The sequence below is a fragment of the Molothrus ater genome, chromosome 8 (assembly GCF_012460135.2).
Source record: "Molothrus ater isolate BHLD 08-10-18 breed brown headed cowbird chromosome 8, BPBGC_Mater_1.1, whole genome shotgun sequence".
In the NCBI taxonomy this organism is placed as follows: domain Eukaryota; kingdom Metazoa; phylum Chordata; class Aves; order Passeriformes; family Icteridae; genus Molothrus; species Molothrus ater.
In genome coordinates this window covers 15,039,602-15,064,711 of record NC_050485.2, presented here as the reverse complement: position 1 = coordinate 15,064,711, position 25,110 = coordinate 15,039,602, and the positions used below count along the sequence as shown (strand labels likewise).

General features: G+C 37.9%; 1 protein-coding gene across 3 annotated transcripts in view; it reads left to right on the top strand.

Moving 5' to 3' along the window:
* OGDHL (oxoglutarate dehydrogenase L) overlaps window positions 1-25,110 on the top strand; it is a 50,280-nt gene that overhangs the window by 10,762 nt on the left and 14,408 nt on the right. For all 3 annotated transcript variants that reach the window (XM_036385532.1, XM_036385533.2, XM_036385534.1), the window contains 14 exons: window positions 479-652; window positions 4,251-4,353; window positions 7,656-7,771; window positions 9,489-9,643; window positions 12,199-12,345; window positions 12,936-13,026; window positions 13,533-13,712; window positions 14,075-14,203; window positions 14,575-14,754; window positions 15,014-15,166; window positions 16,509-16,611; window positions 17,221-17,349; window positions 19,346-19,496; window positions 21,519-21,646. In XM_036385532.1, the coding sequence (XP_036241425.1) occupies window positions 479-652; window positions 4,251-4,353; window positions 7,656-7,771; window positions 9,489-9,643; window positions 12,199-12,345; window positions 12,936-13,026; window positions 13,533-13,712; window positions 14,075-14,203; window positions 14,575-14,754; window positions 15,014-15,166; window positions 16,509-16,611; window positions 17,221-17,349; window positions 19,346-19,496; window positions 21,519-21,646 (1,939 nt within the window). The remainder of the gene's footprint in view (window positions 1-478; window positions 653-4,250; window positions 4,354-7,655; window positions 7,772-9,488; window positions 9,644-12,198; window positions 12,346-12,935; window positions 13,027-13,532; window positions 13,713-14,074; window positions 14,204-14,574; window positions 14,755-15,013; window positions 15,167-16,508; window positions 16,612-17,220; window positions 17,350-19,345; window positions 19,497-21,518; window positions 21,647-25,110) is intronic.

Below are 25,110 nucleotides of genomic sequence, written 5' to 3'. Positions count from 1 at the left end.
AGAAAAGCTGTTAAAGACTGATTCTGATTTAGCATAATCAGTGAGTGTCTTGAAGTACCATAAATTCTACAAGTATCATTAAAGGAATAGATTTAGTTTATTAAGCTTCTTTGTTTTATAGGCTTGATAGCTCTTTCCCAGCAGCATTATATTGTGCCCATTTTTGACTACCTGAATAAACAGCAGAATTAAAAAGAGCTGTGTGATTGGATAAAATATGAAGATACTTTACAGTCCTGTGTGCTGCAGAGTTTTCTGCTGAGCAAGCTTGGTGTAAGAATGAAAGGAAAAGTGTTCTATGTAAATAAAACACACAGTTCTACTGAGACTGGCACATATCAGTGCTCTTTTTTTGCTGTCTGTGAGTAGAGTTTAACACTGTAATGCAGTGAGGTTCCATTTGCAGTTTGAAAGCACTGCTTTGGATGAGACTTTTGTTTGAGGTTCTAAATATTTCTCTTCTCTGTGCACTATCCAGTCCTGGGATGTGTTTTTCCGGAGCGCTGCCGCTGGCCAAGCCGCCCATCTGCCAGCTCAGCAGGAAGGAAAGGGATCGTTCCTGCAGAGCCATGGGCTGGCCCCCACACCGGCCATGGCTGAGAAGGTTGTTGAGGACCACCTCGCTGTGCAGTCCTTGATAAGGGCATACCAAGTAAGTGCATTTTGGGATAGGGGTGGGAAGGCTGCTTCTATGCAAACACCCTTCTTCCTTTTTATTCTCTCATCATCCAGAGGAGGGCAATGAGGCTGGTGAGGAGCTTGGAACTCAAGCCCTATGAGGAATGTTTGAAGGAGCTGGGGTTGTTTAGCCTGAGAAGAGGAGGCTTAGGGGTGACCTTATTGCTCTCTAGAGCTCCCTGAAGGGAGGCTGCAGACAGGTGGGGTCAGTCTCTTCCACCGGGCAGCACTGACAGAACCAGAGGACACGGTCTCAAGCTATGTCAGGGAAGGAATAGGTTGGATATTAGGAAGAAATTTTTCCCTGAAAGAATAATAAAGTACTGTGATGCTCTTCCCAGGGAGGTGGTAGAATCACCATCTCTGGATGTGTTTAAAAAAAGACTGGACATGGCACTTGGTGCTATAGTCTGGTTGAGGTGTTAGGGCATAGGTTGGATTCATTCATCTTAGAGGTCTCTTCCACCCTCATTATTCTGTGATTCTGTGATTTGTATTCTGGTCTTAACTACCGTCTTGCTTCTGATCCAAAAGGCCTTGAACTAGACAGCTTTTCTTTCCAGCACAATGTCTGAACATGGAAGTGTTGGATTCAGACTGGGGTGATCCTCTGGGTTGCAAACTCATAATCCAGATTACCTACAGACCTAATTTTGGTCATCTGACCCAGCCCTGAAGGACTTTATGGAGACAGTGGTTTGTGAAAGTCTGTCTTCGCCTCTGGGAACATTTGTAATACAGTTCTAAATGTTACTGCCATTCTTTAGGAAGGGGTGGAATGTATTTGCCTTCTCATACATCTAAGGTGAATCTTGAGATTCCTGATTTGAGCAGGATTATAGGTAAAAAGAGAGAGGAGAAATGATGAATTAACCAGAAACTGAATTTTGGGAGGCTGACAGTAGTGAGTTTGGGTTAACCTTGATGGATTCTTTTAGAGAGCTGTTCATCAAAACTGATTTTGTTTCACACTCTGATTTTTAACCCTTTTATTAAATTAAGAAATTCAGTCTAATTTCATTATTTTTCCTCTAACAGAAGAAGGAATTTGGAAATAGGACAGTGGGTTTTGTTATATGTTTTCCAAATGAAAACAAGTTTAAATATTTTTGTTTAGACTTTTATTTAGTATCTTAGTTTCAATGAAAGGCTTACAAATGGTGTCAAAAACCCCCCAAGAATAACCAACCCATAACACTAGATCTGTGTTTAACAAAATATTCCACAAGTATTTTTAAATTAGTAACTTCCCAAGAAGTTTCCTACAGTTTGATTTGAGCAGATCTGTTCCTCCCTGCACTAAGTATTTTAAATCCTGTTTGGTGTCATGAGAGGAGCAGAAGAGAAACTTCTTAAAAGACCTGTTTTTGTACACATCACATTGTCACCATTGAGTTGTAGGGTTGTTGTAAAAGAGTAGAAATGTTTGTGAATATAAAGAATATGTGAAATTTGCTTAGAAATAGATATGCAGAAAATAACCAATTTTGCAGTAAAAATTTGGTGAAGTATTAGATAAAATTGGAGAACCTTAGGCTGCTTTGACACAATTTGCTTGAAAATAGTTCAGGGATTGCCATTTTGCTCCCTGTATTTGTCAAGTGATGGAACAGAAATGTCTGTAGAAATGGCAGGCACCCATGTGTCTGCAACAAACAGTCACAGAGGATTGCCTAAGGCAACTGTCTGCTTTTTAAAAGGTATTTAGTACCCTCTAAATTCAGTGCTGAAGGGGTATGATAATTTGTGACCTTCTTTTGCCTGATAATGAAATGAAATGGAGAAGGATACAGAATTTTCATTTTTCAGATGTGTCAGTGTTTTATGGTTTTGTGGTAAACTGCTTTGTGGTCTGTTGAGCTGGACTTTGAGAAGGCAGTTAATCTATTGCTTGTTCTAACAGAGAGCACTGGGCACACTGAAAAAAGGATTTTCAGTGGGATGTGTGTGCTTAACAAAAGTGAGGCCAGAGAAATCAAGGTCTAGTTTCTGGTTCTCTGTACTTGCATTTAGTCATATGGCAATCAATGGAAATTTTCTATGTATGTATTTTCACAAGGTTGAGCTCTGATTTTTGCAGATGCTACTATTTTCTGTATTCAGTGAAAGTAGTAGGACTTAATAAAAATGCCTTGATATTGAGGGAAATACTGTCTTTTAGTGAAAGACCAAACTGCTCCTGGAATAATATGGCACAGCATTTACTGCTCTGGGTTTTGGCATTCCTGCTGATCTCCTTCCTCTTCCTGTTAATACTGAAGAGCAGATGTAACTTAGGCAGGTGAATTCTTTCCTGTTGATGATGTTTGAGATAGAATTGTTTGCTTTGTTCCAGTCAGATAAACTTAGTGCTGCTGTAAACAGTCAGATGGCACAGATGTTGCTGTGGGCATCATTTGGCCTGTCAGAGTTTCATTACTGGTGATTCATGAGATGCAAAGAATCACAGAAGTCAGGCTGAGATTACAGGGCTGGTAGTTCCAAAAAAGATGCCATATTTCTGGTTTTTATGACTGGAAACCATTTTGTTATAAACTCTCCTGCAAATATACAATAATTGAACAGCATTTTTACACCCTTCTTGATGAACCACACTGTAATCATATTCTTTTACTGTGTGATGCACTTCACTCTTAATATTGCATTTCATAATTTTGGGTTTTTTCAGGGACAATTAGGATACTAGTAGTGTGAATGAAATTCTACCCAAGGGATGCAAATATGTTGTTAAAAAGAAAAATTATAAGGAGAAATTATTAATATATTTGTCTATACAAATCTTTTAATGAGTTAATTTGGTATATGAGAGTCACACATAAGAGGCATATTAAAAATGGCTTTATATTTGTGGCTCTCTGAGATCAATTAGTTATTTCTTCTGTAGCAATATTATATGATAATTCACTGGTTTATAGCACTTGTGGCATGCATTAGCACCAGTTACACTGATCATTGAAAGCTGGCTAAATTCCTCACTCAATTTGTGTTCTTCAGTGTCTTGAATATGAATTCTAACAGATCAAACTTCTGAAATTTCATGAATGAAAATAGATGCTGCCAGATGCTATCTGATTTGGAAGAGTGATCTCTTCACTTCCAATATAAACTACTACAGCACCAATCTGTTTTAAGTCAGCAATTCTGTATTTTAATATAATTCAGGTGCAGAAAGGAGGGTTCAGGCAAAAATACAAAATAACTGAATTGGCAAATGGTAAGATCTATCAGGCTCATCATAGCTACTTAATTTTACCCAGAGACTGAGAGTGTACTCTCTAGTAGCCTTCTTCACTAGAACTCCAGTGTAATCCCAGTTAAATTGTGTGTCAGATAACATATTGAAGATTATGTTGCAATGTGTAATTTTTGATAGAGGTATATATGTAATCAGTAATATAATGCTTATTTTTTGTTCTTATGGGAAAACTTGAGAGTATGTAACTCTGTCATCACATTAGTGGTGTTTGCTTGTTCAGCTTAATGGCTGATATGATGGAGAGATATCACTAACTTTTTCCCTTTGTCAGACTTTTAGTGTGATTTCATCTTGCTCTGCTTTCTTCCTTTTTCAGATCCGTGGCCATCATGTGGCTCAGCTAGATCCCCTTGGAATTCTGGATGCAGATTTGGATTCCTTTATTCCATCTGACCTTATCACCACAATTGATAAACTTGGTGTGTAAGCTGTGTGCCTTCTGTGTGCCTTCTTATTGAAATGCTCATTTGTGTATCCCTGCACTGAGGGGATTTCATAGACATTGCACAAATTCATAGAAAGGCTTGAGTTGGAAGAGACCTTAAAGATCACCTAGTTCCAACTCCCCTCTGTGGGCAGGGATGCCACATTTCAGGGATGCTTCTACTTTTTCTGCTTGCTGATATTATGACCTAGAGTCTTTGAGCATCTGTAAGGAGGCTAAAATTTCAGGATGAAGGAATTGCTACTCTGAGATCACTGGTCAGGTTCCTGTGAATTTATCTTCTGATGAATGATTATTATAAATGCTCTATAAACCCCCTAAATATTTATTTTTGAACCACACCAGAAATGAATACTAATCAATACATTCTGATAATCTTAATTATTCTTATAGCATTACAGTTCATACTTGTTTGGACTGGTGACATCTGAAGGGTAGTCAATAGGGAAGCCATGCAATAAAGAAAGCACTGGACAGAGGAACTTAGGGTAAACTTCATACCAAATTTGGAATTTAATGTCTGCTACTTATTCTTATGTATGAATCTAATCTGCTACTTATTCCTTATGTATATCTTGAAGTGTCTTTGAAGTTAACAGAAGAAAATGTGGAAAGCATAGAATTCTTTACCTGTAGATATAATCCAAGGGTGATTATATCTTCTATTAGCAACTTCAGTTTACTGCTAAAAGAGGGTGCACTAGGGTCTGCTTTTGCAAAGGTTGTTCTCATTGTTAGGAGGGCTTGTGTCTGAGAAATTGGCATTGATCAATTTCTTTGCCTCTCTCTACTTGAATAAAAAAACACCTGATTGATTTTTCTCTGCTCTTCAATCTACCTGGTTAGGTTAAAATGTGGTTTTCTACTTGATGAAGACACTGAATCAATTTTTCCTTGATGTGTAGGGAAGCTTTTTCGATCAGACATAAAACACAGTGCAGGAAGTAAATAAAACATTCTCTGCTTAATTTTACTATAAGCATATCTACTCTTTGCTGCTCTGTTTTCTATTTCTGGTGTAGGGAAAGAAGCAGTTCTGATCATATAAAGAAAGTGGATACCTAAGACTAGAAGGGTGCTTACACAAATTGGGTCTTCTCTCTGAAGTTTGTCAGCTTTAATTAAAGAAAATTACCAACTAGAACATACATGAGACATTTATTAAGCAAATATAATTAATTTGGAGCATGGGTGACTACTAGCATGTCAGTACACATTTCTTTACACTCTACAGATCATTTAGTACAGGGTGTTGTGACTGATCAGAAGGCATCCACTGAAGCCCTCGTGCCATAAGAAAAATATGCCAGACCTCTGAATGAGATGGGGGGGTGTGTTTGAGAGTGTAACTGAGGAGATTTCAGTTTGGGAGGGGAAACAAAATTTCTAACCCAATCTTGGCACAGCTAAAATAGGAGAAGATCTCAAATCCTATCCTTAGCGTTCCAGGCAGGAAACTTATGAAAGGTCTTTGGCAGGACAGAAAGTATTTTAATTTTTTTTTTCTGTGCATTTTCTTTGTCCCATCATCTGGGTGTTTTTTTTTTTTGAGAAACCTTGTGGTAGGAAATTTCTTCCCAGAGTTGCTTCTAAAATGCTTCTAAAAATACCTACTGCATGAGTCACAGTATAGAATTGCTTTCAGGATTTCAGTGAGGGTGTATCTCTTTAAACATGAGGTGATGCTTCAGTAAATATGTGGTGCTGTGGTACAAAGCACAGATGTTCTGTGTGTGCCCAAATCACTCCTGTATGTGTTCTGCTTTATGCATGAGAGGACATCAAGAGCCTTTGAAGTCTGAGGGAAAGTCAGCAAAAGTGAAGAAATAAAGGCACTGCTTTGTTTCAAATGACTCTAAAGGCCCTGTCATCCCCTGTGTCACTCTCCCCTCCTGCTGGGAAAAAGCCTGTTACAATATGAAAAAGGAGAAGTTGTGGTACCTATGCTTTTTTTGGCGCTTCAGGTTTGAAATTTAAATATATTATTAAAATTTTTATTAAAGCCAAAATAACATTTTAAAATATATTCTTTTTAAAGCAAAAAACGTGTTATTTACTGACACTGCTCTATAGTAAAAGTGGTAGCAATGCAATCCTATGGCCTGTCTTCAACTCTTACATACTGTTATTATTTCATCCTTAATTTGCTGCTTTGCTTTTATCTTCAGAAAAGTCACTTAACATTTAAGCACTTTATTGATTTAAGAGTTATGTGCATGCTGTTTTATCAGCGTTAAAGTGGGTGTCTACAGCTTATCTCGAACCAAGATAAAGTGTTCAAAATTAAAAATGGAGAAAGTGTTTTTAATTCTTCAAATATTTTCACATGTGTAGGAACATATGTAGTTTTAATGTATATATAAGGTTCTATAACTGTGGGTGATGTGTATTGTAAGTGTTGTACCTTTGCTCCTTACAATTATAAGGAACTGTTTTTTCTTCCTTCATTTAACAGGTCTAAGTTTAACTTGTATTATACAAGGCCTTTAACTTGCATTGATACCAGTCTTTCAGTCTTGTCTGTTGAGTATTTTGGCTTTTGAAACTGCATAATAGTTAGGTTAAATATTTTCTTAAATAATATTTTCAGCCAGAACAAATTTAGATGTGTCCAAAACAAGATGGATCAATGTGGTTAAACAAGTTTTAGATGGTGGGGGTCTAGAAATCTGTGTATTTTATAAGGGGTCACTGCCTGGGAACTAGAGCTGTACAGGTCATTACATGGCTATTTCAAACTAATTTCCCTAAAAAGAGAGAGTGAATAGAAATACCTTGAAAGTTCTCCAGAGTGCTTGTACAGCATTTTATTGAACGTGTTGTGCATTCTCTTGGTCTGTCTATTAATGTAAAATGCTTCCAACCAGATGGTTCTGTTGGTGAGAAGGGATTCTTTTTGTGTTTGTTGCTCATGATAGAGTCAGTTATTTTATTAGACAGTGAGCTGTAAGAAGTAGTGTGGAAAATTGATGATGTATGTCTTAATATGGTAAAATATAAAAAAGGCTAGAATGATTCTAATTCCAGCTGTTTCATTTGAGCATTTAAGAAAGAGTTAAGTAATGACTATTTAATTAAAACACTCCTTTTAAAATGCAGACTAAAGTCCATTTTACTAACGGATACCTTCAGAATATTCACACTTTCAATTTTTAATCTGCTACCTTCCTTCTTAATACTGCTTTATTAAATATAATTGCCATGGCTTGAAAAACAATGCTGGTTTCCTTTTTGTCTCCTGTTCTGCTTTGCAAATCAATAACATACCTGTTGTAGGGTTTTATGGTTTGCATGAATCAGATTTGGACAAGGTCTTTCAGCTGCCAACAACCACCTTCATAGGAGGAAATGAGAACAGTCTGTCTTTGCGAGAGATCATCAAGCGCCTGGAGGTCAGTAGGACGTAATTTCATGTTTTCATTTGGAATGTTTTCATTCAGACCAAAGGGAACTTTTTTCAGGTGTCAGTCACAAAACCCCCTTATCATTTGCCAACAGAGTGTGTAAAGGATTCCAACAGCATTAAAAACAACCTTTGTACTGTTTCTAGAGGTCGCAGCACCACTGGTGCAGTTAGCTGGATATTGGAAAGATGTAGATTAAGGATGAGTGTAAAAGAGGTGAATATGGTAGAATATTAATGCCAGCCCTCATTCTGGAAAGAAATGATATTGTTTAAAAGAAAAAGAGCCTTTAGAAATTGTCTTTGAAGTGTTGTAACACAGATAAAACACCTGTGCACACAGCATTCAGGACATTCAGAGGTTGCTTTCAGATCCTTTACTTGAGGAAAAATTTGAAGGCTGGGTACCAAACTCATGAAAGCCCAGCTGTAGCTTCTAGACTGTGATGGTCCTTGTTTTCCATCCCCAGTCTTTTTTGTAGAGTTTCATTATCTGACAGGTGACATGGTTTATGCCACAGGAAGTTATCAAAGCTAGAATAATTCAAAGTAAAACTAATTTGAAGGAATAAATATAATTAGAGGTGAACTCCGAATAGCAAAGCAGCAAATAGGAATGGTAATGAATTTGTAGGCTGCTGAGTGAGTCATTGCTGGATATTCCCAGTTGCTTGACTTTTATGTTGGCTTAGCTGAGGCATGGTAAATTGTTAAACCACATTATCTTTGTTGTGCATTTGAGCTCCATATTTGGTTGGGGTTTATTTGTTTGTTTTTGCACTTCTAGCTTATCTGTGTAGCAATAATTCTTAAAATTGTAATGTGCAAATAAAAGGACAAAATCAATTGCAAAATATAGAAGCCTTAAGGAACTGACTTGTGTTAAGGAGACATAACTTAAGGAGACATAACCCTCTTCTTTCCTCTTGTCTCTAGAGCTTTGGATTTTGTTTTAATCGAGGTTAACATTCAACTCCTTAAAGGCAGTAGAGAGCACATACTATGTTGAGAGTAGTTTTGTCTCAAACTCACAGTAGGTCTTACTTCTGTTGACTTATGTTTTGGAAATATTTTTTCTAATGAAATACTCTTTTTAAAGTAAGAAAAATAAAATTTAAAAAATGAACAAGGAGATAAAACTACTGCTGAGTCTTTGCATTTCTCCCTGTCCTTTCTCTGCTCTCAGCTGCTTGGATCTTTTTTCACATTTCCAGGTTTCTGAAACTTGACAGTTATCAGATAATTTGCATTAGACTTCATAGCTGTCTTCTCACTGTCTTTATTTCTTGGTTTAAGGTTACATTTACAAAAGATGTGATAAAGTACACAGATTTTGATAAATTACTTGAAATCTGTGCTAGTGCATCTAAAGAAGAATCTACTATGCCTGTAAGAAAAGCACTGAGTTAGGTGAAATGTGCCAGTCAGTGTAATGCAGGTTTGTTGGCCTACTTTGAGTGTAGCATAAGATGCGAATCTTCCAGTTTAAAAATTTTGAAATGTTACTTTGTAGAGAAAACTCTGTGATACAAAACTAGATTCAGTAAAACAATTTATTCATTTATAGAATTACTTTGGGGGAGATGTTGTGAAACAGGTAGACAAGGTAGCTTTCAGGAGAGTAACGGAGGATATAATTAAAAATATATTTTTTTTTTGTGGCCCACTAGCTTCTAACCTTCTCTGTTGGTGTTTTCCCCTGCTAGCATACCTACTGCCAGCACATTGGCCTGGAGTTTATGTTCATCAACGATGTGGAGCAGTGTCAGTGGATCCGTCAGAAGTTTGAGACGCCGGGAATTATGAAGTTCAGCAACGATGATAAGAGGACTTTGCTGGCAAGGCTGGTGCGCTCCATGAGGTACCCTGGGCTGGGCTGGGCCATGCCACTGCTCTGTGCCTGCTGCCTGGGAGCTGCTGGTGTGGGGGGAACAGAGTCTGTGTTGTGACTTAGTATTCTGTTATCTTAAAAGGCATTTAGTGCTGTGCCTGGCAATGTTTTCATTGGCTTCAGGAGGTAAACTAGGAAAAAGTTGTTTCGACACACTAGCAATATACATTTGTGTTAAAGAAAATAAGTGTCAGAACAATGTTGGTGTGTGATTTCAAGTGCTTTCTGCCCTTTTCATTTTAAGATGTGCCAAAATGTGTTGTGCTGTTGTTGCATGACCTGGCAGCAGCAGTTTTAGTATCTACAATAAAAGAAAGCACATTTGGAAATAGCTTATTGACTGCTCCCATTGTGGCTATCTGTGTGGAAATACTGTGATCCCAGAGAATGAATTATCCTCTTACCCCTGGAACAAGGCTTCTCAGACACAAGATTTATTTCAGTCCCTACAATCTAAAACAGTGTGTATGTCCTTTGTTAAACACAAGAGTCAGAGATCTGTAAAGGCACACTTTTTGGTTAAGATTCTATGTTCAAAGATCTAAAAATGAAGTGCTCATTGGAGGTGTTAAAAGATACTTTTGCCAGGTGTTTTGTTTGCCAGTGTTATAATGTCTCATTAAAAGTTTCATTTAAATAGAAATAAAAATGACACTTCCTGTTCAAGTGAGTATTACACTTGAGTCAGTTTGTTTAACAGGTGCTCAGTATGAGCCATCTCCATTTATAGTAAGAATTTGTGCTTTTATTCCTGCCTAAGCTGTCGAAAGATCTGGGGTTTCTAGTGGCATGAAGGAGCCTAATGTTCATCTTGGCATCTTTGGCAGTTCATCTGCCAAATTAACTGTCTGCTGAACAGGGAAGAAAAAGGTTTTACAAAAATTCCTATCCAGCTATCTTTAGAGTGCTTTTTATTTTATTGTTTGAAAATTACCTAGGAAAAAAAAGTCTGGTTTTGTGGAAAATTGGTTGTCCTCTTGAGATTTGTGGCTTTGTAAAGCAGGTTTTCATTGTTTTGCTCAAGACTGTTTTTAAAAATGTTCATTCCAAGAACTACAGAGTTCAGGTACTTGAAACTGAATTTTAAAGTTGGATTTCTCATCCCTTGTGGTTTTCACTGATAGATTATTGAACAAAAGGTCATTTTAAACTCCTCCTTATGTAAAATACTCATTGTATATTTCTGAGCTACTTTCTAATGCCTTAGTAAACATGTTAGACCCTGGTGTGGAGCCTGATCTGGGCTTTGGTCAGGGTCAAACATTTCCAGATTAATCCCTTAGAAGAGCAGTCAGCTTTCACCAGGTGTTTTCCTCACTGGGTACTGAATGCATGCAGTGGCAGAGGCTGGGGCTCTGTGACCCCCAGTGGCATGTGGGGGACAAGAAAGGTGTAACTGTGAAATTCTGTGGCTCTGCACACTTAGTGGCCCTTTGCCTCATGTAATGAACTTGCTGCTTGTCCAGTACTGGCTGAGCTTGCTGCTGCAAGTAGGAAGAAGTCTGTGTGCACTGCTTTCCTTTGCCCTGTGGGACCTGCTGTTCACATGGCACACTGCTTTCCCTTTGTATGGAAACTGGCATAGCCCCCCAGACTTTGCTCAGGAATTCTGGCAGAATGGCTCAGCTGAGGGTCTGGTTTGTTGCTTAGATGGCTGGATTGATTGCAAGGTATTGATGGGTGAGCTAGGAGAGATTTTGGCAACAATTCATATCACTGCCTTTAGGACTCAGTCTAAAGAGGAAAATGTCAGGATTCTAAGTGAGGAATAAGCTGAGTATTAATGGACTGTGGCAGTGTTGTGAGGTGAGGCACTGCACAGATGATGTAACCAATACAGTTACTTTAATGAAGACGTATTTTCTTTGCCTTTCCTATCTCCAAGCTTTTCAATAAATAATCCTTTCAGTGTTTGTTAAAAGGTACTTTTTAACCACTTACATTGCCTCTGGCTCAAATGCATTAAAGAATGAAAGAGCTTAGAGCTGTCAGGGATTGACATCATTCTACTGCTGAAGCTGGGGCAAGGATATACCAGTGTCCTGCTTCTTGGCCCATTCTTAAGTGTTACATCACACAGTCTGAGGAACCTTGCTGTTGAGTGACACCTATGGAATAGATGTGTTTTCTACTCTGTTTTGTCACAAGTATTAGAAAATACGGGTTCTCTATTTTTTTCAATTCATAGAAGAGACTTCTGTCACTCTGCCTTCTCAGTGGTCAGATTTGTGTACATGAGAACAGAGTTTAACTTGGGAAGTGACTTTTTTCTGAGGTAGGGACCCCTAATTGTTTCCAAGTCCTAGTAAATAGTTTTCAGATGGGGGAGAAAGAAGACTGAATTCTCTCCTGTGTTTCCCTCCCCATGTGTGACTGAATTCCAGGGGTGTATAACTTGTATTCACAGATATTTTAAAACAGTTTAATGTAACTTCATTTGCTGTAAGATGGTAAACGATTTATATTTGCTACATTGCCTTAGTGCAAATAATTTGTCTTGTTTTTTTTGTTTCTTTTTGGCAAAGATTTGAAGACTTCCTTGCTCGCAAGTGGTCTTCTGAAAAGAGATTTGGTTTGGAAGGATGTGAAGTAATGATTCCTGCACTTAAGACCATCATTGATAAATCCAGTGAAATGGGAATTGAATATGTTATAATGGGAATGCCTCATAGGTAATGTCAATGGAAACACCCCAACAAATGGGCTTACTGTGTTGGGACAAGTTTTGAGTTCTAGAAATTTAATTAAAAGTTGATATTAGGGAATCTGAGGTAGGAAGAATCAGTCATAACAAGTAATGGGAACACAGAACTGTAGCAAATGCCTGTGAGTAAGAGGCTACAGGCTTCAAAAGTAAATGACAGAGAAACTCTCCTCAGTGTACTTTGAAGCTGCGAGCAAATGTGGCAGCAGCCATGGTATCTCTGCCATTGCATAGAGTCTCTAGAACTGGGAAAGCTTGTGAGGTAGTTTGGAACTTACTTTTGCAGTCTGCCTTAAGTAATTTATAATGTGATTATTTGAAGACTGCTAGATAGCTACAAAATTCACTTGGATAACGAGGTGTTCTAAAATATCTGAGGGAATGCCTTGGAGGAACTTTGTAATGGGAAGAAGGGTTGAATCAAGGGTTTCAGGCTCAAAAGTTTGAAGAGAACGTTTGCAAATTTCTGACAGGGTGGTTTGCAGATTTTGTAAGTTTTATGCTGTTGACTCTGTTAGTACTATGTTTGAGACATAACTGTGTTTGGAATTTTCTTAGAGGTCGGCTGAATGTGTTGGCTAATGTCATCCGAAAAGAGCTGGAGCAGATCTTCTGTCAGTTTGATCCCAAACTTGAAGCAGCTGATGAGGTAAGATGCTTCTTCATTAGATTTGTATGGAGAGGTCAACATTCAAGATGGTTTTCAGTTGTTTTGGTCATGGTTACTATGAAAACAGCATTATCAGCTGCAATGCCCTCTTTTCTAGTTTGAAGAACATGATTTGGTGAAATTTCTTAACAAACTTAAAAATTATATTATACTTCTAGCATGAAGAAGGTCTCTCAGGAGTGACTGTAGATAAATAAGTTCCATTTGACAGAGTTCATAACCTTTAAGCATCTCTTTTTGATGTATATGAATGAACAAAGTATTAATATGCTGTAAATATTTATCTAATGTTGGATGACAATAGTAAGATAATAGAATTGGAATAGTGTCCCAGTTTGAAATTATGGTATCAAACCCGTGGTGCACACTGATGTTCAGGTAACTAGATGCAGTTTTCAGGCTGAAGCACAAATTTTAGGCCTAGTGACTCAGATGGAGCAGGTCTGAATGACATTCCTGAATTGTGATTACTTCTTTCTTGTTAGGGATCTGGGGATGTAAAATATCACCTGGGAATGTACCATGAGAGGATCAACCGAAAAACAAACAAGAAAATTACTCTGTCCCTCATGGCTAACCCTTCTCACTTGGAAGCAGTTGATCCTGTTGTGCAAGGCAAAACAAAAGCTGAACAGTTTTATCGAGGAGATACAGCAGGGAAAAAGGTAAAGATTGTTTAATATAGTAACTTTTAATGGTGGTTTTTCATGGTATTTCCAATAAAAATAGTTTGCCAGTAATTTCATATCACTGAATCTTCCACTTTTCCTCCTTCAAAAGGGATATGTCACCTGTTGAACTAGGTAAGATTCCTGACATGAGACCGCAAGAGTAACTTTGGGAAGTAGGCTTAAAGCTTTATTTCCTTTGCATGCTGAGAAAAGGCAGCAGAATGCTGAGAAATGTATGACTTATTAAAAAATTGCTGTTTTATTTTATAAGCATTACAAAAATATGGAGCCAAGAAATCCTGCTGAGAAGCTCAGTTTTCCTTTCTAATATATGTGTGTACAATTCTCCCTCTTAGGTTATGTCCATATTATTACATGGGGATGCTGCCTTTGCAGGACAAGGAGTGGTTTATGAGACATTTCATCTTAGTGACCTCCCATCCTACACCACAAATGGCACTATCCACGTTGTGGTCAACAACCAGGTAACAAGTGCAGCCTTTTGCAATCAACTTTTCTGCTGAATATTTGCCCATCTATCTCTTTTTATTGTTTGTTATTAACTGGGCTCCTTTCCCCCTCTGGATATTAGAATGGTTGAGATGTTTCTGAAAATGATCCTAGTATCTAGCAGCTCTTGAGTGGAGAATATTTTATGACCTGTGTGTATTCCATTCAATTTGTAGTACTTAATTGGATTAGGTTTGCTTTGGTTTTTAAGGGAGCAAAAAGAAGCTAGCTAGCCAAAATGAAAAGCTGATACTGCTGCTGTGTGAATGGCTATTACATGCAAACTTCAAAAGAGAGTAGAGGGAGGTGGCCAAAGTCTTTTAATGGAAGTTTTTGGAATTTTTAGATTGGTTTCACCACAGACCCCCGTATGGCCCGTTCATCTCCGTACCCCACAGACGTTGCTCGCGTGGTCAATGCTCCCATTTTCCACGTGAATGCTGATGACCCTGAGGCAGTGATGTACGTGTGCAGCGTAGCTGCAGAGTGGAGAAACACCTTCAACAAGGATGTGGTTGTTGACTTGGTAAGTCTTGGTTTTCTCTACTTTTCATTCTGTGCATCATGTACTACTCTTTATTTTTTTTGTGGCTTAGAAGGTCAAGAAACATATTTGATTTTAAAGGCCTTTAGTTTCCTCATTTAAAAAAAACAAACAGGCCAACAAAAAGCCATGAATGTTTTTTATACAATAAACCTCTTAAAATCTCTGTAAAATGATGAAATGGAAATCTATTCCATTTTACATTTTTCCTTCTCAACAGAAGCAATCTTTCCCTTTGTAGGTTTGTTACCGTAGAAGAGGGCACAATGAAATGGATGAGCCCATGTTCACCCAGCCTCTGATGTACAAGCAGATCCATAAGCAGGTGCCAGTGCTGAAGAAATATGCTGACAAACTGATTGCAGATGGGACTGTCACACTGCAGGAGTTTGAGGTACATGCCAGCAGAGTTAGAGGGAATCTAAGGAGTTGAAAGGAGAAAGACCCAACAGTCACTGTATGCTGCCTGCTTGAAAACTTCCTTACTGTGATATGTCTTTACCCTTTGCCAATTTGTGATTCAATTTGGCTTGGATTTTTGTGTAAAATACTATTGTAACAAAAGGACTGGAAGTGCTCTGAAGTAATTAAAATATATTGCTCATAAAAAATTGCTTCAGTTCTGAGGGGAGAAGGTGATTAAATGAGAGCATTGGAAAATAGAAGCATTTGTCAGCTGTTCTTTATCTCTAGAACCTTGATTCAGCAGCAAGACAGTATTTGAGCACTCCTGTTGATAGCTTCATATTGATAACCTTGGCAGGCTTCTGTCCAGCAATAATGAAATAGAATCAATTTAATCTTTTAGTTTACTTGCAAGAATTCAACCAAGTTCAGAGACCATTTGAAGTATTCCAGAACGGTGAAGTGTAGAGTCTGGTATCTGTGTTAAACTGGTTAGGTCTTTATGTTAATTTTTTTGAGAATGGATGTTTAGAGTGCAGATGAAACCTTTTGAAGAGCCTTGAAACACTCAAGGACCTTCTGAGAAGGTGTAGTGATGTGATATTGCAGATCCAGAAAATAAGCAGTTTGTGTAGTTGCATTCTGTAAGAAGCATCACAACTCATGCTGAAGTAGCTTTTCTGAATCATTTATTGAAAGAGCGTGCCAGTAGAGGCACCATGGAGTTTGGTGACTGGATCTAGGATCCTGGGTGGATGTTTGGCTGCACAGACTGAGCTCAACATTGCTGTTAATTCCTTTAAAGATTAGCTAATAACTTCAGTGTCATTCTGGGTTGAAACACAGGTATGGCAGAGGTGTTCTGCCTCTGTGGAATATGGCATTCTCTGTTGCCCTTCAGAGGTGTGGCCAGCAGGTTCTTTGCTAGGCTCTCCCAGACAGACTAATTTTTTGGAAACTTCCAAAATTTAGTGGCTTCTGTAGCCCAGGAGTATGAGAGCAGGATGATTTTGATCTTAGAAGTATGACTGTAAATTATATTTAGTATTTCACTTGTTGTCTCATTCAAGAGCAATGCTTGCAGCTTCAGCTCTTGGTAGACTCCTCTGTAACACCTGTCCAATGAAATTATTTATTTAGAGTAATGTGTGTAAGCATGTTTCTAGAAGGCAGTTTGATCCTAGACAAAGTTAATTTTATTTATTTGTATTATTGGAACTAAATTTTCTCATGGAGTTAAATAGCTGGTTTTGTCATGCTGAATGAGAGGTGTCATCTGTAAGATATGAGGGAGTTATGTTTATCCATTTTAAAACCTTTTTGTTCCACAGGAAGAAATTGCAAAGTATGACAGAATATGTGAAGAAGCATATACTAGATCTAAGGATAAGAAGATCCTTCATATCAAGCACTGGCTGGATTCACCTTGGCCTGGTAAGGAGTGTCCCTTCACTTATTGTAGTGTTACCCAAATGTGCTTTTATTTTGAGTCCAGAATCTAGGATTTAAATAGATTCTATCAGACAACATTCCTTTAAAATGGAATATGTGACCTTTGATTTGCCCCTGTTAATAGTAAATATAGCATTCTGCCAGATCCACTTGAAATAAATGCTTTTGTTACAAAATGTGCAAAGTAAGCTGTGACTTTGAAAAAGCCATTTTCCAGTTTAGCAGAGAAGAGGTTTTCCTGTACTGTTAACTGTCTGGGCTGTCAGGAAGAAGGAGTATGTCTCATGTTATTTATTCATTTATTTATTTTTATTTGAGGGATTGAGGTGCCATATGCCTTTTATTGGCAGCCTCTGCCTACATAGCTGGACTTCACAGGGAGTGAAAGCAGAAACAAAATAGATCATTGTGTGTCTATAAGATCAGCTTCTGTTGTCATGCAGACAATCAAAATTATTGGTTCCCAGCAAAAGGGAAAGAACTAGGCTTAGTCTGCTGCTTAGCATGTCCCTTGAGTTGTTGAATAAATTACAGGCAATGTCCATATCTCCTAAGCAGTCCTTGGACATGTCACCAATGTTGTCCTTGCAGGCTTCTTTAACGCGGACGGGGAGCCCAAGAGCATGTCCTGTCCCCCGACCGGCATCTCGGAGGAGCTGCTGACTCACATCGGCAACGTCGCCAGCTCAGTGCCAGTGGAAGACTTCAAAATACACTCAGGTCAGCTGAAGGCTCTGTGTCTCCTCCTAGCTTTGTGTCCTGCTCCAGTTTTGTATTTTTGCACAGAAGTTATTCTTGGGCCATTTCTTCAAGAGGAAAATGCCTGTGACTTTTTTTACTTTGACTCTTCCACTCCATGGGTGAGGAGAATGTGACATTTAAGTTCCTGCTGCTTGTTCTCAGCATAATATTCTTTCAGTATCACACCACTTTTGTTCCATACCTCATTAAAATAGATTTTCCTCTAAGGAAGGTAGAAGTCTCTTTGCAACCTTAAGTTAATAACTCCTTTCATTCTCCAAGTCCTTGTTTTTTCCCCCCAAAAGTCTTAGCTTTTGTTCTGAAAAGATTCAGTCCTCACTTTGGCATCTATTACAGTAAGTGCCTGTGTCACTGGGGAGCCCCAACACTGTGTCAAAGTTCTGAGATAGTTTTATTTTATGGACATTTTGAAATCTAGCAATTATTGGGAACAATAACCTGCTCATTCTATGGAGAAACATGGAGACTCTTTGTTTAGGAATCTTTTTTCTTTTGTTGACTTGTAGTATACATACTAAGGGTAAGGAATAAAGAGATTTTTTTCTCTTTAAAATCTTTAAACAGAGAAGGCTAATCCTCTCTGGAGTCATCCATCAAAGAATAAGGTTTGTCTTTTGTAAATATTCTATGTGTTTCTGTTCCTTTGGGAAATGAAACACAAGTAATGATGGTGGGGCATTCCCAGTTATTAATTACAGGCTTGTTGAGCAGATACAATTAATGGATAAATTTAACTCTTATACACATTTGTGCACTTCATTGTGACACTGATAAATTAAAAATTGTAGTTGCCCAATAAAATTTAGTATTAGACATTCTATTTAGAAGGTAAATTGGTCTCTTGTTAGTAAGTTGATTAACCATTGACACTAGGGAACACTTGCTGGTATATAAGGTAGATTTATGATTCAAAACAATTATGGTATGCTAGGTTCTTTATGCAGTTTAAAAGGCTGTGAGAGAGAATTTGTGGAGAAACAGAAAGGAAGAGAAACAGAAATTTTATGTACTTTGTCCTTTCACTAGAATGAAAATGCTTATTATCATACAGTCTTGCAAAAAAAAAAAAGGAAGATTATTTTTTAAATCAAATGTTTAGTATATTCTAAATGCAAAACTTTCAAGATTTTTTTTTTACTTAAAATGAAGCAATTTCAATAAGAGTTTTATGTGGAAAGAAAGAGGGGTGTTTTTCTGTAAAATTGTGGAAAAAGAAAGGAAATATGGGAAAATAACATGTGGGACAGCTTACCAAAATCATCAGTGTGACAATAAGATGCTGTCAATTGCCAGTGAATACAGGTGACTTGTGGCCTCAAAGCTGGAAGCACCTGTGAGCAGCTGTCGAGTTTTGTTGCCTTTGAAAGTGACAGTGTGACAGTGTTGTAACTTGTGTTTTGGCTCATGAGGTCATAAAATCTTCACTGAAAAGTCAGCCATTGGTTGCCAACTGAAAATCCATTGGCAGCTGCTACAGTTTTTCTATTTATATGATATTCATAGTATTGATCAGTCCAGCCTGTTTCACTGTATAACATCTCCAGAAGTGCAATAAGACAAATGGCAAGAAAAAATGAGGAAAGGAAGGAAGACAAACATTCAGAAACCAAATTGCTATTTTCAGTCTCTTATAAAACAGTGCTTGGTGTTAGAGATGTGAAAATAAATCTTAAGGAAGAAGAAATTCACCATGGGTCTTTTTAATTGTCCTCAGTAGTTTCTGACACAGTCAACGTTACTTCTTCAAACAGAAGGTATGAACATTACACAACTGTTTGCTTGGGAAGCAAGTTGTTTTATCTTCCCAGCAGTTCAGTTCTAGAAAAACAGTTTGTAGACCTGATTTGGTAACTGTGCTTAGTCTAGGCAATGATGAAGGAGAATGGTGAATGCAATGTGAACAGAGAATTTCTCTGCAATAGATCCATTCATTTTGATCTTTGTTCTGATGCAGGACTCTCTCGGATTCTGAAAGCCCGCGCAGAGATGACGCAGAACAGGCTTGTTGACTGGGCCTTAGCAGAGTACATGGCCTTTGGCTCTGTCCTCAAAGAAGGGATCCACGTCCGACTGAGTGGGCAGGATGTGGAGAGAGGTACTTTCAGGTCAGTACTGAGATAACTGTTAAATGGTGTTAAAACTCTTGAAGTTCCACACTTAAAGAAACAACTTGGCATTTGTTTAAAAAATAAGGTCTTCTCCAGGGAGGGGGAAGTTGGGGCTCTTTCTTCAGCATTAATCTGAATGCTATAGGTTCTTGCAGTCAATAATAATCAAATTCCTATGTATCTGTAAGCAGCATTTTAAAGTATAATATTTAAGCCAGAACAAGCATTTTAGACCCTTTCTACTTTCTCTTGCTGCAAAGCAGAAATGGTATCTTTCGCCCTGCTTTCTAACAAGAAATGCAGTTGCATTCCATCTAATTGCTGGGAAGTAAGAGAGGATACTTGCTGCAACAGATCCTGAGTCTCTTAAATTCCAATGGTGGCTGCTTGGGGCTTGTGTACCCTGTGAACAAACATGTTGCCAGTTGGTGAGGCTTTTAAAGTGAAATAAGGTCCTTTCTACTGAGACTTTTAATGCCTATGGGGCATGTATGAAGGCAGGTCTCATCACTTGGTAAAATATGTACAGTTTGCTGCCTTACCTGGTTCTCTGTAGAGTAAGATGTTAATGATGTATTTAATTGAAACCTTTTGAAGTGATGCCAATTCCTGGGGTGAATGCTGCACTGTGCTTCATTGTGAATGCTTGCAGAAGAGAGAAATAGATTTTGGTGCCTGTCTTCTCTGGTATAGCATTGGCTAGAGTGTGGGAAGAACTGAATATACTGTGTTACCATAATAAAACAACATGATGGGGTGCTTTCACTATTTTGGAGCTTCTAAAGTGATGTCTAGAAAATACTTCTTTCTTTCAATATTCCATGTGATGGCTTCTTTTCTTCCTGTTTCAGTCCTCAACACTATCAATAGATAGAAGCTGGATAAAGCTGCTGACAGAAGCACCTTCTCTTGGAGACAAACTCTTGAGGAAGGAGGGAAGGGGGTTGTCAGGAAATCTGACAATTGCATATGTGCAAATTGTATGTCTGTATATTTCTTGCTGGCCTATCTATGCTCATCTTAATCACCTTTTTCTAGGGAAACACAAAACTTTGTACTCAAGAAGCTTAACAGCCAGGTCTTCTGTTGTTGGCTTAATGACAAAATCAAAATTACAGTGGCAAAAATGATTTCTGCCAAACAGCTGCCTGGTGTGTGAATTTCCCCCTTTTTCCCTACTTCCATCCCTGTGCTGCTCTTGAAGGGTTCAGTCTTGTTCTGGCTTTACATTGTTGAGTTCTAGATGCATTTCAGAGCTCTTTTGCTAGCATTCATTATAGCAAAGGGAAGTGCAAAAAGATTCAGACTTCAGTGTTGGCAGCTCTACAATACACAGTATTGTTAGCAGTACAATAACTGGCCTGATGTTAGTGGTTGTAAAGCTGGACATATTGCTGTGATTCTCTCAGTCTGCTCAGAGAGTTAATGGATTGCAGTAATTACTTCAGTCATCTCTGTTTTGGTAGTATTCCTTGGTGCCCTATTCTAATGCTGATTAATGATGTTCTAGAGAACAGTAAATGGTGCATGTGAGTGGAAATAGCAGGAAGGAGGATACAGCTCCTTCAAGTTTCAGTGCTGAAGATGACATTTTTTTTCCAAAGACAAACAACAATTATTTCAAGAGAAATATTAGAATTTGTGAGGAAGGCAGAAGGAAATGTTTTTAATAACAATTTTGTTCCTTTGAATTTCTTTAATAATTCTATAATATAGCAACAACTTTCCCATCCTTTTGTCTTTCTCCCATTTCTACTAGTGATGAGTTATTTTCAGTTTCTGTGAGTGCTTGAGAAGCCTGGATCATCAGTAAAAGTCCTTACAGTGCAACAATTGTATTTAGACATGCGATTGCATTTCCATGGCTTCAACCAGACCGGGGTGTTGTGTGTAGCAGAGATAACCATGGTGCTTGCTTGCTTTCCAGGCCACAATTCTGCTGCTTTAGCTTTGAAAATAGCTCTGTTAAAGCCCAGAATGATTCTTGGCTAATAAATCTCTTTCAACATCTCTTTGCAGCCATCGTCACCATGTGCTTCATGATCAAGAAGTTGACAAGAGAATTTGTGTTCCTATGAATCACCTGTGGGAGCAGCAGGCCCCCTACACCGTGTGCAACAGCTCCCTCTCCGAGTACGGGGTCTTGGGTACGTCTCCATCTGCCTGGGGTTTATTGAGGCTGCTGGACAGCAAGCACTGCTCAGCAAGGAAAAGAATGTGGGGGGAAAAAAGCTGTGAAATGGTCATGTATGAAACAGGTATCAGGTATTTCCTCTCAGGTTCTGGCATCCTTTAAAACAAGCATCTCTGCATTTTACAGTTTTGGGATTCAGTTAAAAGCGTCCATCTGCTTTTGTTGATCTTGGCAGTGCTGGAATGTGCAGCTGATGCTTTCTTAAGAGGAACTGACAAGAAAACCAGAGACACTTTGTCATAGACGTATAAAAAATCCATCCTGGCCTTATCTGAACTGCTATTCTGAATGTGCTATTTCAAGCAAACAAATTCTTTTTAGTGATAGCATTAATCATAGTGAATTATTTTACCTTCAGCCACAGAGAATGGATAACCTTACTCTGACATGATGAGGGTGGCAAGAGGAATGTGGAGTACAAAACAAATACATCTAATAATTTATCAAAAGTGTTACTGATTCTATGGATAATAAAATATCGTGCGAAGGGAAAACTTGAAACATTGTAGTAGATAAAGGTGGTAGTTGATAGCTGCTTGTTTCAAAGTTCAGAAATATTTGGTTACTTAGTCATTTTTGCAATGCTACATATTGCCCATTGCTAATAATATTAAAATTAAAGTGGTATAGAACTGTACAGTTGGAGCATGGGCTGAAGACCAGATTTTTAGGTATTTTTGCTAACTCTGTGGCAGAATTGGTGTGAATAGAATCACGTATTTTGTATTGCTAACATGCAATGGTGAACTCTAAATAGGAGAGTGCAAGGAAGGATGTGTATAAATGGGAGAAAAAAAATTGGCATAGATAAAATTCAAGAACTTAATTTCAGAGAATGATTGCTTCCAATTTCCTGTTGTTTCTCCGTGTGTTCTGGGATTTCTTAATTTGAGCCTGTTTACAGTGTTGCTGCAAAACTTGTGGGTAAGTGGGTCATAGGTTTCTGGATTAGTTTATTTTTTTTTTTATATTCCAAAAGAAGTGACAAATGTCTGGATATGGTTGAAATCTGATTTTGTTTAAAAAATAACACCTCAATAGGAAGCCTAGTGTTGCTATGGTATGAAGGCAATTCTTTAAAGAACTAACCAAGTGGGCTCTCTCTCTTTCTTGATCTCGTCCTTCTTGCTATTGCCCTTCCACCTTACCTAGCAAAAGATAGGTGAAAGTTGATTTAATAAAATTCATTGAATACAAGCAATAGGGTAAAATAGGGTCTTGTTTGTATGCTGAAAACAAGAATACCATTTCTGCGCACTTCTGCTTCAGCAGATGAGACGACAGGTTCTCCAAAACTAATAATATTGATACTTCTAATTTTCAAGAACTTTAAATCTCTTATGTTCGAGATGCTTTCTAGCAGAAAAGGAGATTAAATTTGTACAAATAGTTGATAAGTGATGTGGCTTTTTGTGTGTTTGTTGGGTTAGGTTTTTTTAAACTAAAAATGCCATGTTCTGTGTTGAAGTGATTTTATAATGAAGTTTTCTCTCTCTTGCTGGCTTTTATTTATTGACCTTTCCCAACATGTTTACTCTTGAGTATTGCCTCCATGGAGAGACAGTTTTGGGATAAGCAGCAGTGTGTGAACATGTCTCTTCTAGTTAAGGCTCTGAGTCAAAGAAGAGCTATCAGAATTTATATTTATTTGGCTGGCAACATCTCTGGTCTCTTTTTTAATACATGGAGGAATAAGTGAAGGCTTGCAGTTCATGGAATTGGTTCTTCAGGAGAACCAAAACCCCTGAACACTTTATTTTCTCTAACTGCTGTTTCCACTATCTAATTCTATTAAAAGAAGCAGTTTAGAATTAGCACACTGAAGTGTTTGGTGGCTGTAGGGAGAGTTGTGAGATAATATAAAGGGGGAAAAATAGTGAAAAAGTGTTAGGAATTTATTAATGACTGTGTTAACATGCAGCATCTCAGAAGCATTTCCTTAGTTTCTGTGAGGGAGAGCTAAATAAAAATGGATTAAACAGCTCAGCATGATATAAATACAGATTATTTCCTTGGCAGGTATATAAGGCAAGAGCTGGTATCTGTTCAGAGCTGTGAGTTTTGCATCAAGTTATAGTCGAGGTATTTAGGAACACCTAGGGAGCCACTGCTTCATTAAAATGATACTCTGGCAAGACTGATTTCACTTAGAAAGAAAACAAAGTCACTCTTGTTCAGCTGTAGTTCAGACAACTGCTTATGTTTTGCCTACAGGAAACTCTGGAGTGGGTGTAAGCTGAGCATTAAATCAGAGTACTTAACAATCTCTGATAATTTAGAGTATTTAACAACCTCTGATAATTTTGTTTGACATCCTATGTCTACTACTTTTAGTTATACCCAGATTATTATAATTTAGTTGTGCATCCACTTGCCTTGCTCATTTTTCCCTTATACTGAAACTGAATGTCTGGAAGTGTAAGTGACAGCTGTGAGAAGTCATTTAAGCAAAAGATGTTTTTCTGAACTTATTTGCTGATTAGGATAGAGGAGAAAAACAAAAGTAACTTACAGATGCTCTATTCTAGCTTTTCAACATTTTTTTAATACTTGAAAGGATTTCCTGTCTTTCTTTACAGCCCTCAGAATGACTTGTGTAGTGTTGAGTCTCCATCCAAGAGGTGGGGTTCTTTGTCAGATTCTGTAGTGCCTTTGAGAGATCTTGGGCTGGGGCATTCCATACTAGGACCTTTCAAGGAATATCAGGCAAGATAGACTTGGAATTGTGTGTAGTTCAGGAAATTCCTGAACCATGAGACTTGGAGTACAGTTTTTTCAAGGGAAAAAGTCAAGTTTTAAGCAAAAGATGAAAGGAAGAAGACAGGTATTAATGTAATTTTTTTTTTTTTTTGCAGTACACACCTAGGATGGAACATGTAGTATTACTGCTCAGTCAGAACAATGTATTTTTAAAGTTAGGGGTAGCAAATACAAATACCTGTCAGAAATTGTGTTAGGAACTAGGACAGACTTTAGTAATCAATGGCATCTGCATGGAGTTCTGAGAAGGCATCAGTCTCCCTGCTCAACAGAGTCAGCCACCAGATAGGGACCAACTTCACTTTGTCCTGAGCTGTGTTTGGGTCTGTGAAAGGATGCATATCCCTGTGCTTAGAATTTCTGTCAAAGATAGCAAAAAATCTTTGAACCTTTCTTCATTCTGACATAAAATCCTTGTACTGATAATCCCTTTTAACCATTAGTTAACATTCATGCCCTAAGTCACTTTAAAATCACATTGAATTAAGATATGGCTCTAGCCTTACTTACATTAATTGAAAAACAGCTATTCTTATGACAATCATGAAAATGCTGTAGGGAAAAACACAGCACAGTATGCTGTGTAAGCTGCCACTTGGCTTGACAACACTTCTTTCTGTGCCAGAGTGGCAGAAGAACAGTGAGGGAGCACAGCAG